Source organism: Oreochromis niloticus, linkage group LG17 (assembly GCF_001858045.2).
Source record: "Oreochromis niloticus isolate F11D_XX linkage group LG17, O_niloticus_UMD_NMBU, whole genome shotgun sequence".
Taxonomy (NCBI): domain Eukaryota; kingdom Metazoa; phylum Chordata; class Actinopteri; order Cichliformes; family Cichlidae; genus Oreochromis; species Oreochromis niloticus.
Genome location: NC_031981.2, coordinates 1,317,434 through 1,334,772, shown reverse-complemented (window position 1 = coordinate 1,334,772; position 17,339 = coordinate 1,317,434). Strand labels below are relative to the sequence as shown.

The window sequence follows — 17,339 nt, the reverse complement described above, 5'->3', positions numbered from 1 at the left end:
CCTCCCGGCTGGCTCACGCCTCAGCGGTAGCATTGGGAAACAGGCCCTTATCTCCTCCTCCTCTCCAGCGCAGGAGATGGGGCGAGCTTATCTCCTCCACTCCTCTCGCTACTAAAGTGAAAGAGGCCAGCGGTTCACCCGAGCGCTGCTCTGGCCGTGACCTACATCCACTCGGAAACACACAAACAAAACTCGACTGGCGTGGCCACACACGTGCACGCATTCGTTTTCTGTGGTCCTGGAGATGGTTGGACTTTGTATTTTCCCAGCTCATTCTTACCCGACAACACTCTCGTTATTTGTTTTAACGCAATAAATCTTTAGCGTCACGTTCGTTAGTCACCGGCTGACGACTCCTCCCCGGTTTTTCTCATTAAAAAAAAAAGTGCACGTTAGAAACTCGGACTGCTCCCTGTATTCTTTTATTAAAACAAATGGATCAACGTCCACAGATGTGCAGGGATTAGAGTCTTTCTTTAATTATTTTGCTTCCTGTTTGTTTTCCGTTTTCTCCAGCCGAGGTGAACACTTTATTCCCAGCGGGATTGTTGACATAGGGAACCACCGGACAATCGTAGCTACCGTTTTTGGGCTAAATCAGTGTAAACAAACAGGTTGGGGCCGCCAAGTCTCAACGCTCAAATGGAACGAAGCTACACAACAACCCAAATAGGCGATTTTTACACCGTCAACATTACGCCGGCAGTAAAATTTAAACCACATTGTTGGACTTGACAGACCATATTACACACGTGCGTAATGTTGAGGTGTTACCTTAGTTTGAGGTGTTACCGTTTCAGCAGGAAATTGCTTTTCTGCAGGTACTTTGTGTTTTTGGAGTGTTTTAATTCACTGCATAGCAGCTCTTTGGTTCTGCAATCAGCCAAGTCAAATAATCAGAGTTATTCATGCAAAGTCAGGAGTTCGTCATTAGTAATTACGGAGCTAAAGACCCTGTAGTGTCACATGACATTTAAGGCTAATAGTTGCATTTAATGCCCTTATTATAACAACTGGACTAGCTAATGTTACTAAAAATATAAACACAACCTGCTGTTGTTCTGGTTAATAAATTCTGCCATGAGGCCAATCTTAAGTGAACCAACCCTAAAATAAGTAGACACATAGGCTACACCCCCCCTAAAATGTCACATTTTCACCTTCCTACAAACTCTCAGCTCCCCGCAGTGTTTCGTCTCTGCTCGGTCCACCAGCTCATCTCTGCTCCGAACAGCAAGTGGGAGAAATCATCCAAAAGAATGCGGGGGGGGGGGGGGGGGGGGGGTCTGTCAACGTTAACCTGCTTCCTATCAACCATCCTCAGCTCCTACACGTACAGCAGAGCCTGAGTCAATGAACTCTTTCTCCTATTGACAAAACGAAGCCATGTGCTGTTTCACTGGGACTTGGACTCCAGTGATTTATTATGCATCAGTCTTGGTGGATAAGAACAAGATTGTCGAGGAATGGTGTGTAATAAATTAATCCGTTGTGTGCGGTCGCAGTCTCGCAGTGCAGAAAGCACACTTTATTGTGTATCACAGCTGCTGCAGGAAACTGGAAAGTAAATATTATTTTAATGGCAATAAAGAGCAACAGGAAAAAATGCAAAATGCAGCGTTCTCATATTTCTAATATTTGCATGCGCCCTTTTTTTCATATATATAAGCATGCTTTCCTGATATGTACTCCAACAGAACATGCTGATAATATTGGTGGCCACTCGCCAGACTCCCCTCAGTTTGTCTAAATTTCTACATTCTTGCTGAAATATGAGAACGTTTTGTGTCTGTAAGTGAATCTGAAGGATTCCAAAGCCACATGAAGCCAGACCACTATGACTGACTGTGACTCAGTGTGCTGGTGAGTAGATGGGAGAGCTCTTCCTCTCTGCTGTTCATAAGAGCACCAAGGAAACAAAGAGACATTTAGACTCGAAGCGCTGCAGCAGGACTAGCATCTGTTCTTCATACTTTCACTTGTCTGTCTTTACATATTTAGTTTGGCTTGGATTTGTTTTTAAATCAGCAGCAACATTTATTTGACACTTGAACAAGTAAATGACTCGATTTCCAAATGTTGGCAAAATCAGAATTCTGAGTAACTTTGTTTCATTAAAGCTGGCCCTCGTTCGGTCCCGTCTTGGTTGTTTCCTCAGAGTTTTCTCTTTTGTAGAATCCGTTACTGTCTCGCTATTTACAAATATCCTACGTGACGTCACCAGAATCTCAAATACCATGAGGCCAATAACGGTGCTAGCTTTAGCTTTACCAACAAAACTAAACTAAAAATAAAAATTACCAACAGGCCAAGAGGTACTTCAGCACAGCGGTCCCCAACCTTTTTTGTGCCGCGGACTGACTTTTAAGGTGTCGCGGATAATACAACAAAATAAAACCAGTACTGGTATCAAAAAAAAAAGACGATTTATGTATAACACACTGGAAAGGACCCAGGGAAACTGAGTTAACGATAAAAACAATTAAAAAAATAACGATAAAACCCCTGAAAACCATAAATTTCACGCCCGAGCCTCAACTCTCACAGCCCGGTACCAAACGACTCACGGATGGGAACTGGTCCGTGGGCCGGGTGTTGGGGAGCGCTGTTCTAGCAAGTAGTAATACAGTATGACGTCATTGGAAGCAGTACATGAAGAAAAGCAGCCCTTTATGCTGCCTGGGAAAATGTCTTTGTTTCTTTCCGTTTCCTCACTTAGCCTACCAGCGAATTGTGTTTCGCAGTTGGGCGAGGGTGTGAGGCCCGCCTGGGACGGAGGAGAGCATTTAAATAGCCTTGATGTTAACATGCAGGGCATGTGAACGCACACAGGCTCACCTGCCAGCCAAACGCAGCTTATAAAATGTTGATTTAACGGCTGCAGAAATCGCTCCGTTCAAACAGTTAAACATTTTATTGGACCAGATTATGGAGATAGATGGTGAAGCCATACCATCTTTTCTTGCGTCCAACACCTCCATGTAAAGAGAGAGGTGAGGAGAAACACAATGTTGATGAGGCACTAAAACTCTACTTTCCAAAGAAGCCTCAGCTCTCGCCTGCTTTAGTCCCAGTGAAGCGCACAGGTGGCGATGTTCTCCCCTGTTTGTCCAGAGGTCCCAGAAACTTGTAGTCCAAGGACGCAAAGCCAGACCACAGATGGCAGGATAGTTCTGGATCAGGTGGCCAGTTATTTGTCATGGCTTATAGTGGCAGAAGCTAGCTTCCCCCACCACCACCATCAGGTTTTATAAGTTGGATGGCACAGCACCCGTCCTGGTGTCGACGCTTCTCTCTTGTATAGATTTTCGATGTAGTGCTCTGATGAGCATGATTCACACTAAATGACACACAGGTATCGGAGCTGCTGTAATGGGCAGTTCCAAGAGTGAGACATGCTAATCAGAGAACCTTGGTTATATCTGTAACCTTAACCATCCCCCACCACCCTTATTTAAGGTGGTATCACAGTTAAAAACAAAGAAAAGGGTCTGTTGTCTCTTCGTTCATGTGTTATGGGCATGCTCGTGTGCTTGAACACCAGAATGACTGTTTTTTGTTTTTAATTTATTTATTTTAAGTGCTGGTTTGCATGTGTGCGCGAGTGTGTTGATCACAGGCTGCCATTGATGAGTAATGTCTAATTAAGGCCCACAATGAGGCAGGTAATATGGCTGGGGGTGGGGTGGGGAGTGTAAGCGGAGGCTCTGGCTAGGTGATGATTTGGGTTGATTATCTGTGCTAATTGGGCCAGCCATGAAGCAGCGCACCGGTTGGAAGCGGCGCTCTCACCTCTCATTAAAATGATCTAATGATGAGTTTCCAGCTCTTCTGACCACGGGCGCGGGTCGACGTGTCGGTCGCTAGTTAGCAGGCTGTCCCTGAAGACATGCACCCAAGAACAACCTCTGCTGTTGTTATACTTTGGCCACACTTTCAGGGGTGGAAATGGGACCGCTGCACTTGGAAATCAAATGGCAGCATGTTGCCGTCTGTGCTCATTTGTTATTAAAACCCTTAAACATTGTTTGAAAGGCAGTAGGTGTTGATCACTAATTAATGGTAATAATTAGTGAAAATTCCAGCTTTAAATGCAAATGTATATATGTTTGCATATTATTATAAGCATTTATTTATTTAAATAAGCACAATGGTACATTGTTACTTTTCCCTCCAACCTCCACACAAGAAGTTTAAAATGTAAACATTTAAGTTTGAGATAAGAAAATCAAACCTGTGCAAAGTTGGCTTTTCTGCATTTTCACACAGTTTTAACAACTCTTAGCAGACTTGTTAAAACTGTGCAGTGGGAGATTTAAAAGTGACTTAACATATTGCAGCGTGTGTGTGTGTGTGTGTGTGTGTGTGTGTGTGTGTGTGTGTGTGTGTGTGTATTTTGTTCCTTTTTTTTGCATCCACAGACTTGCCAAGAATAACCCGATGATGTCACAATAGATTTGATCATAAAATAAGCAATGGGATTAGAAGCTAACGCCAACCTGTGGTCAGTTTGGTTGGATGAAGTTAACAGAACACCGTGTGTGTGTGTGTGTGTGTGTGTGTGTGTGTGTGTGTGTGTGTGTGAGTCATCAGTGTTCCTATAATGATTTTCTTCATGTTCAATATTTTAGAAATGTAATTTGTAGTTTCTTTCCCCTAAAAAAAGAAAGAAAGCATGGAGCCATAAAACATTGCAATAATAAGAATCTGCACTGCTTGGTGCACCACAATTCTTATGATAGGCCAAAATATTAAGGAAAAAAATCCTTTGATGTCTTTGTAGCTATTACAAGTATAATTTCAGTTTTCCGTCTCATCTATGCTTTTTTACATTTCCGTCATAGCCTGGGAAGACTCACAGTTTACTTTCATGCTTTTTTTCTATCTAAAGAATGCTGTTTGTTTATTCTGTTAATCTTAAATGTTTAGTTTGTTTGTAAACGTTTGTGTTGTGCTTGTGGTTGCGTAACATATTTAAGCGCCTGCGCTCAGGAAACGTGTCGCTGTCTAGCTGTTAAGTCCATATTTACGAGTCTGAGTTTTTCTGCTCTCCATGTTACAAAGGGAGGAAATGAAACTTCCTCATGTCTCAGACAGAGTGTAGCATGTAGTCTGCTGCTCTAATCCCTCACCTGCTCCGCATTACCAAATCCCTATTACCTGCAGCCCAACTAATCTTGGGATGTAGTTTCCGTCAGGTAGGATTAATAACACCCCTCTGTGGCTGGAGTGTTTGTATCTGTGTGAGTGTGTTCACATCCCCCCCCCACCCCACCCCCTCCTCCGGCTCCCTTCTTTAATAAGCATGTTTAAATTTATGGTTGCAGTTCATCGACGGACGGCTGGCCAAATTGAACGCAGGCCGTGGCTTCACTGACGTGTTTGAAGAAGAGATCACAGAGGGGGGCTTCTGTGGAAGTGAGTACTGCTGGACTTGTCTGTCAATTAGCTGCATTATTTTTATTTGCCATGTTTTAATGCAACACACAGGAAGTATGAGTGAACAGAACAAGGTGAGACCGCCAAACTAAAAATAATAAGAAGCCTTTTCAGATTTTTTAAAAAGTGTATAAAACTGAAATAGTGATAAATTATGTTCACTCAGTGTTTCACTGATGTTTGAGGCCTGCTGTAAAATATGTCAGCTGTAAGCATGTAGATTTTAAATATTAATGCACTAATTATTATATAAGTGACGCTGATCTCATGACTTGCAGTTGCTCTTCGCTGTTCTCAGGTTTAAAGTTTCACACGCATCCTGAGTGTTGTTTGTCGCGCGAAGTGTTCTCGGGGCCGATAATAAAACGCACGTGTTAACCTAGCAGAGTGCAAACCAAAGAGCTTATTGTTTCATGTTGAAACAAAGTCTCGCAGGACAAATTTGATGATATATAATCACAGCAACACAGATTTTAGACGGTAAAGAAAAGAAGCGGTGCCATCCAGATGTTGCTGCCGTCGTGCTTTTAAGCTTTTCAGTATGACCCCTGACCCCGACCACACTGTGGTCTGATAGGAGAGCCTGAGAACTATAGAAAATCTCCATAGACTTGACAAAGGCATTTGACACTATAGATCACGATATATTAATAAGAAAACTGGAACGTTATGGTGTCAGAGGGGTAGCTTTAGATTGGGTCCTGAGTTATTTAAGTGACAGGAAGCAGTTTGTGAAATTAAATGGTGGTTGCTCCTTATGTATGGACATTGCTTGTGGTGTACCCCAAGGGTCAGTTTTGGGCCCCAAATTCTTCAACTTAGTACTAAACAAGGCAAAGCAGGTATTAGACGGGACATCACTTCATATTCTCTGCTGTTCACTGGTTTCACCTTTGTGCAGAGGTCTGAGGCAACAACTGTAAAACTACATTACATTCACTTTGTACTCTTGGGAAAAAACAGCAGTTCGAATGATCCACAGTGCAGGTTACAGGAACATACAAACTGACTGTTCCTGCAGTCTGAAATATTGAAATCTGCTGATCTAATGAAATTCCAAACAGCACAAATTCTATTCAAAGCAAAAAATAAGGAACTGCCAGGAAATATTCAGAGTATGTTTTTTTGGAAAGAAGTAAATGATAATTTTAGGGGCTTTTGTAACTGGAGGTCCGAACTACAAGAAAAAGCTTTTGTGCTTCTGTTCATGGAGTGAAACTGTGGATCAGTTTGAATATGGAATTAAAGCAACGTCCAAACATACGAACAAAGAAAGGGAAAATATTGAAATTAAGTGAATGTCTCTATTTAGAAAATTTCATGATGTGATATTAACTTTATTTTGTATAGTATTTTTTCTCTGTTATTTTCTTTGCTAAACGTTCCTGTAATCTGTTTACATGACTGAAATAAATGAACAAACAAACAAACCAGTCCATTATTTTACAAAAGCATAACAATGTTTCACTGGGACTGTTTCCAGGAGCCAGTGTGGGGCTTCTTTTGACACCTGTGACACACAAACCATCACACTGAATGATTGATCACATGTCCTGTTTTATACGTCCTTTCAGGTAATTCACGGTCTTACCAGCAGTGGATGCACACTGTAAAGGTATTTACAGAACATGCTGTATTATCCTGCTCTATCTATATCTATACCTTCCCCAATGCTTTTATTTTTATATATATTATTCCCGAGTTATACTTAATTGAAAGCATGACAGGCGCGACTCGGCGTTTGAAGCCTCGCTGTTGCCTTTGGAATGAAGGCGCCGCCTGAACGCGCAGATCGAGCTCGAGTGCAGTTGGGTGCGTGTGAAGCGGCGCGTGCAGCAGGACAGTGGAGACGGACGGGGAGGGAGACAGAAGCGATTTGACGTGACAAGACGTCCTCCGACATGACGTGTTGATCTGGCAGCAAACACGGGCGTTACTCCGCTGAACCACGCCGAGAACACGCGTCTCTCCCTCCTTCATCTCTCTCTGGCCATTTCCTCCTCTTCTCTTATCCGTCTGTCTCGCTCTCTCATTTCTGTCACACACCCCTCCCCCACCCCACCTCACCACAACCTTGGCCTCTCTCTCTCTCACTCACCCCCCCCACGCCGTCAGCTAAGGCTGAATTAGTCCTCTAGAGTGCTCTTCAAAGGTTTGTTAAAGTTCATATTTCCTGACTGACAGGGATCTATAAGAGGGGCCTTCACCTCGGCCCCTCTTCTCCTCTCCCTCTGCCAACTTCTGAAACGCTGCCTGCCATTTACTCTGTTTAGCCGTTTAGCCGACGCTTTGTGCTTACACTAAAGAGCCAGCAGAGAGAAAAGAGTTGAGACGCCAAAGGAAAAAAGCAGCAAATGGGAGAGACAAAGAAGAAAGGCGCAGAGAGATGCTGGGTGCCATAATGTCACTGTGCAGAACTCAAAGTATGAATCAATCACATACGATCCTTTCTATCACTGTTTTAGGCTGCTTCTAAATAAAACCCCCGAACGCTGTGAACCACGTCGTCTATCACTGCTCGCTGATACGTTGTTTGGTGTTTATGCGTCGCTGTTAGCAGCTGCAGAGGGTTTTGTTGTGTTTTGTAGATTGTAGCTAAGGTGTGCACTGTAAGTCGTGCTGTGGCCAACGTGTGGCGAGTGACATACGAACCGATCAATCGGACGTGCAGAGCGGTGCAGTGCGATCGCCCGGTGTGGTTTAACGTGAGCCGAAACTCATTTGTCGCCAGACTGATTGCAGTAAAAGTCAATAAAGCGCACATCTCTGCGGCTGTAGGAGTAATTGAGTCAAATGTTCTTCTGAATGTTTGTGTGTTTGCCCCAAGCGTCTGTCCCTGACTGACAGCTTCCGTGTCTGTTACAGAGAGGAGGAGCGCTCTTCAACACAGCCGTGTCAAAGGTAAAGTGCTGCTTTTCATTTGTGCACAACAAGGATTCAAAAACTGGAAGAAAAAGAGGTTTTAAAGGTTTTCAAATGAACTTTTTCAAACTTGGCTGACGAGTCGCGAACAATCGGGAGAATTGTTCACAGCTAGTAAATATTTGATGAGTGTGTTGTTATGTGGCGTACGGTCGGGTGGCCGGGCAGCCCCGCGTTGATGTGCGAGGCTCTCTCATCCCGCCTTTTGTCTGCATGTTCTTTGCCACAGGGATCAAAGCATTTCTTGATGTTACATGAAACCAGAACAGAATGTTAATGCAACATGTTTTGTGTGTAATCTGTGTCTTACTGTGTGTGTTTCCCTCCTAGGCCAAGGTTCATGCTAAGAAGGGTATCCGGGACTTTAAGGGCATACTTAAAGCAAGGGTGAGCTGCACTGGACCTTCGCACGCTGTCAGCGGCGTGCAAACACACCCGCGTACACATCATTTTGTTCGGAGGCCCTCGGATGGATACATGCCTCCCTCATAGAAACAGACAGGAAAGCTGCTTTACATGGAGTGTGTGATTCTGACGTAGGGCCCTTTTAATGACTGTTGAAGCCTGCTTAGCGCTTTGTTCAGGGCTGTACATTTTTAACCAGCGCCCCTCTGGCTATGGCCTGTCATGTCATCCGAGCCCCAGCCCCTTCTTTCTCTTTTTATTGTCTGCATATTTCATCAGCGAGCCTGTGATTTCCTCAAAGCTAATGTAACGAGGTGTATGTTTCCATAAGCCTGATGGATTTGATAAGGCAATAGCAGTTTGATCTGTCAGTGGGAAACCGAGAGGCTCAGGGTGCTGATGATGAACAGGAGGGGAGGGCGCAGCAGCGGCAAACAGAGGTGCGGAAAGTGTTTGATTCTCAAGTTAAACACATTTCCTTTTTAGAGAAATTAATTTGTGATGCGATTCAAACTGCACCGGATTTCTTTTGCTGCCAGCTGCACGACCCCAAGCGGGGGCCCTAAAAGCACGAGCATATCGATGTGTCAGAGGTGGTTACCATGGTTGTTGTTGTCGTAACTTGGAGGAAAAAGATGTTTCAAGCGACAGAGCGAAAGGTATCCATCTGTCTCGTACTGGAAAATATCTCGTAGAAGAGAAAACTTTGTTTTTGGCTCTGAGACTGAAGATGTAAAAAGAACAACCAGACTTTCATCAGTTTTAATAGGAGTTACGTGTATTTGCTCGTGATTCTTTTTTCTCTGGCTAATTTGGTGCATTAAGTACTTTCTGCATCACAAAGTGTCCACGTGTAGGTGAAACTGTGTCACGCAGACGAAACCAGGTAAAGCCACGTGGATTTGTTGAAAACGAGCCAGAGACTGATCGTTTAACCTTTAATGTAACGTTACTGTGAGACGGCATCAGACCGGCTTCATTGCATTCGTTGCTTCTTTTGCACAGACGTCGATATTAACGCCTATTTTGTAACCAAAATTCATCTTCTTTGTCAGGACGATGAAGAGGAGGGAATAACGGTCTATCCAGGATCTCCAACCAGTACCAAGAGCCTGTCTCCAAGGAGACTGCAGAAGATGAGACGGGTATGACACACAGACACACACACACACACACACACACACACACACACATCAGTAAATGAGTTAACTACATTTACACTGACTGATTATAGCAGAGCTCACTTTTCACTTGACCAGAATGGATTCAGTGTTTTTCCTCTGAACTCTTTTCAGTCCACTTCCCCCCCACATCTCTCTGACTCTCCTCCCTCCCTCGTTCTCCCCCAGCTCTCTGTCTCTCTTGTAGCATCTCTCAGAAGTACAGTAGTTTGTCAGGGTGCCAAATGTAACGATAAGCATTTTTCCTCTTTCACTGCGCTCGTGTTGTACATTCAGTGTTTTCCTCTGAACAGCACGGACAGTCGAATCAGCTCATCTGCTGGTCAGCGTTTCCTCTGAAGAATTTGCTTGTGCACCATAAGTGGTAGCACTTTTTTTTTCTTCTTTGTTGTGTGCAGAGCTGGCACGGCGATGTGCAGGCGCGTGCACACGCACAAAACACACATTCATCAATAAATATGTGAGGAGAAAATACTCTGTAGTTTAATTATTAGACGCTGCAGCGCGGTGTAAATGAAAATGTGTAGATTTAGTATCGCGGCGTTGGAGTCGCACACATCTGTACTAAAGAAATGCACACAGCCTCGGGGATGCTGCTTCTGCTCCTACCTCGTGTCTATACTCGGCTGGTCCAGGCTGGAGCTTTTCCACCTCTTATTGCTAAATGAATATATGGACTCCCAGTTCGCAGCTTTTAAAAACGCACACACACACAAAAACACGCCTGCGTGCACATTCTGACATTTTGGTCACAGTCATGTAAGAGTGTGATTAGGAGAGGTTGTGCTGTCTCTAATTAGTGTTGTATTTCCTGTGTGTGTGATGAGGCTGGAAAGTCTTAGCGCAGAGGAAGGTGTGACGGCCGGGGAGAAGAGAGGAACGGCAATTAGGGCTTTTCTAAAGGCCTCCTCGGACACCTCCCGCCCCCCAGCCAGCATGCGCGCGCACACACCCACAAACATGCACGCACACGCTTTTTTTATTCAGGATATACAGCCCTGCTCATACCGCCGAGGCCCGCTCATTGCCACAGTAACGGGTCCCTGGAGACCGCTGGAGGAGGGACACGCAGGACACAGGACGGCGTGTCCCACAGCACCGCTTTGTGTGTTTGTGTTTGGATGTAGTCCATCAGTTTCTCTTTAGTCACAGCCGATGATGCTCCCCTTCTTTGCTCTCATAATATTGATTTTACCTATTAGCATATTAACCAATTCACACAAATCAAAAGCACTTGCAAACACGACTTGGTTTAATTGATGAAATGTAAAATAATTAATATTCATGTGCACATAAAACCTCGGCTGCAGGTACAGACCAGTAACCCTGAATATTTTTATTTTATTTTGAACAAATAGTCTGTAGTTTTTTCTCTGTGTCAGTAATTTCTATACTTTGAACCGTTTAGTGCAGCACATTTACATTTGGTTTGAAGACGAGCGTCACCGCTGTTCTCGCGCTCGCCGTCTCTCACTCGTCTCTTTTTTATTTATTATTTTCTTCGGCTTTTTATGAAATGTTCATACTGTTGTTCTGCAAACGTCCTGACCAGGTGTTCCTTGCACGAGAAATTGATCTCAGTGGGACTAACCCAGTTAAATAAAGGTTAAGTAAAGTGGAAAAGAAGCACCTTGATCCGCACGCCTCCCTCACTTCCTGGCGCCCGCACATTTGGCCTGCGCTCATTCTTAAAAAGAGTTTTTTAATATTTAGGGTTTTTTGTCGTGTCTCTAACCACACAACAGCAAACATTTGTCTCAACAGTGCAAAAAAATCCTTGTTTGTACACTTTTAAGTTCAATGAGGGTAAAATGATGATTAAAAAAGCTTTCAGTGCCAGGCGATAAAAATCTCCAATCAAAATGTAAAAAGTAATGAACCTGTGTGTTCATGCAGACTTATTTTAAGTGTACCTATTAAACTGGCAAAGTGTTTTGCTTTAAAAAAAAAATCTGGTAAACACATCATGAAAAATGAGCGTCTATTTTTTATTATCATGAGAGAAATTTTCTGCACTTTTTCATTAATTTCTGAACTTAATTGACCAACAAGTGGAGTCGGTGCCTCGCTGAACCAGGAGAGCATAAACTGCTGTTACACGTCACCCTAATAAAGGTAATATTACCAGCTAATTTAAACGAATCTTTTTCTTTGCAAACATCTCTGTGTCCTTGAAATGAAATGAATGATCCCGCAGAAGCTCCTTTAATTAATCATAGCGAAATAATCAGAGTTACGAAATTCCTGTTCTGTTTGATCAGCCAACACATGTCCCAGAGAGGAAGTGCTGCTGTCATATGCATTCATATTTCAGCTGCTTCCGCCAATGTGGGTGATTTGTAGTGTTTGGTGAGCGTGTTGATTAAGAATGTAGGAGTAATCCTTTCGTTTGACAGAAACGAGGCTGAACGGGGCTGCTGGTTTCTCGTCTGGTGCAACAAACAGCCATTCTTCTGGCTCCTGTATGGTTTCCTGCGAGCACCAGTTTCTGTTTAAGATTTTGCTTAGTGTGTGTGTGTGTGTGTGTGTGTGTGTGTGTGTGTGCGCGCTTCATGTGGCACTGTGCTCCAAACATCTGTGAATAGAAACTATGTCTGTACCTCATCCCTTTAGTATGTGAAGCTGTATCTGAGTGCTGTGCACAAACATGCATGCATTTATCAGTTCGCCTCAGGTTGGAGGCAACTGAATGACAGCTGTTAGGCGCGCAGAGGAGAGCAGAGGTCGGGACAGCGTTATGGGCAATGACAGCCAGCAGGCTTGTGGCCGGGCTCAGCCCCCGGGCTGTGGACTCTTCACCTGGTGAGGCAGGAGAAATGCCAGCTCAGAGTTGAGGGGAAACAGGAAGCTAACACAGATGTAAAACAGGAACAAAGTCTGGTGGATACTTGAGTGTGTGCATGTGTGTGTAATGTGTGTGACGATGAAAGGCTATCATTTGTCTCCGAGATCAAACGTTTTTACTGATATGTGTTTTAAAGACATCAGTGCCTTTATGTTCTGTGTAAATGAAGATGCTTTAATGTGGACAGCACACAGACCCGCCTGGGTAAAGTGACTGGATCACTCGTATTTCAGAACTTGTAGAGGATTAAAAGTGTCACAGCTCATAATCTAAATTTTAAATGTGACTCTGAGTTGAGAATAGATTTGTTATACTCATCGTAAGATTAATGCTGTGCATTAGTAGCAGTAGTTTGGATGCGTTAGTGTACAGTTGCTCTGCGTGTGCTTCCCTGGTTATCTGCATGCATGTGCAGTCTCCTCTCCACTTAGTTTCTAACCTCTTAGGAGACCCGCCGGCTTCCTGGCTGAAACCAAAGTGCCATCTCCTGGAAGCTTCAAAGTACTGCATCGCACCCACTGAAAGACACCTGGTTTTTATTTTTTTAACCTGAGGTGTTTGGTTTGACAGAATGAGCATAATGCACATTTCGTCTTCTTTTATACGGCTCCTGGTTTGAGTGAAAAGGAAGCAGGCTTTCAGCAGCAGCCAGTTGGACAGAGGAGCAGTGGATTGCTCCTCAAACGCCGTTTTTTTTTCCCTCTCCCTTTTTCGAGTGAGCGGCTCTTAAACAGGCAGACACTTGGCCATACTTCTGCAAAGGCTTTGCTTCTCCCCGAGGTTTGTTTGCATTTACTGGAATCTCTTTACATACACTGCCAAGCTGTGAGATTAGTGCCCGCTCTGAAATACCATATGAAATGTATAATGTTCGACCAGCTATTAAAGCCCACTAGCGTTTGGCCCCGTCACAGAGAGTTGTTCTGTATAACTGGTCATGCAGGGAGGAAGGAAAGAGGAGGAGAGACTAACTTTGTCCAAACGCAGCTTTTCAGAAGGACGGTGGCGACATTTTTCCCCGCCTGAAGAAATGAATCTAATCAAATCTGAAGAGTTTTTCTTCTTTAAATGTCTTTGCTCGATGTAATCTCAGGTTATTTATAGCCGGCCATGTTTACAATTACAGTTCAGTTTGAGTAAAAGTGCATAAAATCCCCCGATCCTTCTTGTTTTTCATTTAACAAACACCTGAGAGTTTTTTAAACAACCTGTTTTTATTATTTTCCCGACGGCTGCTTCTCGTGGTGAGGAGGAAGCAACGGAGAGCCAGACAGACGGAAACGGTGACATCTGTCACTGACGGCCGAGTGATGGAGGGAAGGAAATGAAAGACGGGGAGGCGTGGAGCGAGAATCGCTTTTTCATTTTCACCTTTCAGCTTCCCATTAGCCGACAGCGAGAAGCTAATGAAGCAGCGGTTTGATAATCTGCTGTTCTCCTACTCGGTGCTCTCCTCCGTCCTGTCAGGCCTGTGGAGATGTGGGACGGTGACAGAGCTGTCACAGACCTGTTTGCACTGGTTAGGAATATCCCATTGTGCATGTCTCTGTATTTATATTTTATTTTATTTGCTGTTGTTCACGTCGACTTACAGCGAATCAAATTTTAGAGCTCAGTTTTAACCGCTGCTCTTGGTTGTGACAGCTCCGGAGAGCCAGTAATGCAATAATAAAGTAATTACCAAATGCACACTTTGATTTATAACACCGGTTAAATGAACTCAGTATGCTGGCCGTTAAAGAAACGAAGAAGAAGAAGTGATAAACCGACCCCTGCTCGTTTATTGTAAAACGCCTCGTTGTTGTAAATAGTTTGGTCTTTCCTGTTGCTCTGAGGGTCACAGTGAAGAGAGGGAATGACAAATTGATAAAGCCGTGAAGTGACGTCCCATCTATTTACTGCTCCCTGCGGTACTTCCTGTTGGGTAGACGGAGCTGTAACCGAGCTCAGAGGGCCGGGCGTCGTGACCTGTGTCCGGTCGCTTTAATAAACACGTAGACGCAGAGAGAGGTCATGCCTTCATAAAGAACATATAACATGCGTCTGTAGTGTTTCAGAAAGTATTTTTGTGTCCGAAGCGGACGCTCCCCGAGTGTCTCACAGGTGCATCTCTCGCTCTGCTGGCGTGCTTTGCTGGCTGGCATGCCGGCCTGGCCCCAGATTTACTGCCCTGACACAGGAATCCATTAAAAGCTGTTTAGGGATCCCAGGCCTGAGCCCCTCTGAAATCTCTTTCATTATAGCTCCAAGCTACCATAGAAGGGGAGCGGCTCGGCCAATCAGCAGTGCCACCACATGTGTTCGTGTTTAGCCTGATGGCTGAGAGGCTTAAGTGGCTACTGCACACATCTCCTCGGCTGACTTTTATGGAGAAAATGGCACTTTAACTCTTTGTTTCTTTTTTTTTTTTGGTGTGTGTGTGTGTGTGTGTGTGTGTGTGTGTGTGTGTGCGTGGCCCTAAATGAGGCCAGCGCAGCCACACGTTACATTCCGCCTGTCTGGCTGGCACTGCGTCAGCTAATCAAGACCGGCTTGCTTCACCGTTCCAGTACTGACCCCCTCCAAACTGCCCCCGCCCCTCAAACGCACACTCGCACACCATTCCCATCATTCTTTGGGGCTTTGAGGAATCCTGCCTCACCTCTCTACACTTCCTTCCTTCCCGTTTTCACTCGTTTACCTTCCTCTCAGTCTTTGTTCTGGCGCTTGAGTCACGGTGCACGATCACAATCATCTTCAGAGTTCCTTCCCGACACTCTGATCACTTTTGAGGCTGAACAAAATCTTTTTTTCTGGGTGACGGCCTTTGATAACGCGGCTTATAGTAGTTTAAAGAGAAACATGCAGAGAGGTGGAGCCTAAAAGTGGCGTTAAAAAGCAGAGAAAACATCGCTGTAACCCACTACGGTGGAGCTGTAACTGCACCCACGGGCGCTCAAAGACAACACAGATATTGTTAAAGAAAGCTAAATGAGCAAAATGTAAAAAGTGTGAATTAGAAAGCGTGAGATGGCGTTAACATCAGTGAACATGAACGCGCAGTGAGAGGAACATGTGCATCTTAGTAGAAGGCATGTTAATAAGTGGCCTGGGGCAGATTTGGGCTCCCACGGGGAGAGTCCTGCCCCTGCTCTGTAAAGCTTCTGTCTCTTCCCTAACCCGCCCATTAAACACGGTACACAGGTGGCTTATTAAAGCACCGTGTCAGACGACCGCAGTACGCTCAGATCATTCACCACGCTGCAGTGTCAAATGCACTGGTGCCATAATGCAAGTTATTGGTGTAGCTGGCCATATCTTGACTCTCCAGCAGCTTTTAGTTCATGTTTAATGCTGAGTTTGATAAAACACTGCAGGGGATCTTAAAGATTTTTATCCCCAGACCCAAATTTGACAAATTTAGTCTCCACCCTGAGGACCCGGGCTCGTTAAAACAGGCTATTAGTCCCGTCTTATGGGGACCCACCAGACACACGGCTGATTTTTTTTTTTTCTTTCTGTCGAATCCCAGGTCGTACTTTTATGAAAAGCTGCACCTCAGCAGAACACCGTACTCTGTCTGGACTCGTGTTTATCAGCAGTCTTGTATTATTTAGCTGAGAAGCTGAGACACTCCCCCCCCCCCGTGCACCCCCTCGGGTCCATTTTTATTGTTTTATCTCGTTATTCTTTTCTTTCTAACTACATCCCTCTGCCTTTTTATTCTCATTAACAGCATAACTTCAGCAAGTCTCCCATGAGCATGGGCCCTCGAGAGCTGGGCTATGGGCTTGATGATGAGGAGCTGGACAATGCAAGCAAGTGAGTCTCTGAAGCCATTTTCAGTTTTGGATCGATATGTCAAGATATGACAACTTGGGGTGATGGATTCAAAAGTTGGTTACATGTAGAAGTGCTTTTGTCCTCCTTTCCTTTTTCCCTCATGGTGACACTGCCCCCTAGTGGACACACTGGGCAGGAACACAAGTTGATGGAATTGTGATGTCATTTGTATGATGTTGAGCAGCATGTTGCATTTGACCCTCTCATAAAAACGTGGTTATCTTGTGAAAAATGATGTCTTGGACGCGCGTGCACACAGATGAAGGGATAATCGGACGTTTCACTCTTTTTCCTCCAAACACAGGGTCTCCTCAGAGGACAGCGGCGACGTCCCGTCCTACAATGAGGACAGCGATGACTCGTACTCCCTCGATCTGGACATCGACTCCTCTCAGTCGGGCCAGATGAACCTTCTGGAGGAAATCTTGGATTCTCTGACGACCACGACGATGGACCAAGGAAGACTGAGTGCTGCCAAGAGTCTGGACTTCTTCTTGTCCATGGATGATTTAGACTACAAAGCCCCGGTACGCAAGAAGATGTAGCACAGTTTTAGTAGGACGAGTCACTTTTCACAGAAAATAGAAATGCTTTCTGTGTTTCTGTGTCTACTTTCACCTTTTTATTTGTTTTGAGTGAATCCAACGTATCTAAAGACGGCCTCATTCTGACTTGAGGTCAAAGGTCATCATATGTACAAATGCATTAGTCAATAAAGAATAACA

At 44.4% G+C, this 17,339-nt stretch overlaps 1 protein-coding gene across 3 annotated transcripts in view; it reads left to right on the top strand.

Annotated features, from left to right (window-relative positions):
• Positions 1-17,339, top strand: part of dennd1b (DENN/MADD domain containing 1B) — a 94,054-nt gene that overhangs the window by 72,753 nt on the left and 3,962 nt on the right. For all 3 annotated transcript variants that reach the window (XM_025899380.1, XM_005460342.3, XM_005460343.3), the window contains 7 exons: positions 5,328-5,418; positions 7,014-7,054; positions 8,305-8,340; positions 8,692-8,748; positions 9,822-9,911; positions 16,508-16,593; positions 16,919-17,141. In XM_025899380.1, the coding sequence (XP_025755165.1) occupies positions 5,328-5,418; positions 7,014-7,054; positions 8,305-8,340; positions 8,692-8,748; positions 9,822-9,911; positions 16,508-16,593; positions 16,919-17,141 (624 nt within the window). The remainder of the gene's footprint in view (positions 1-5,327; positions 5,419-7,013; positions 7,055-8,304; positions 8,341-8,691; positions 8,749-9,821; positions 9,912-16,507; positions 16,594-16,918; positions 17,142-17,339) is intronic.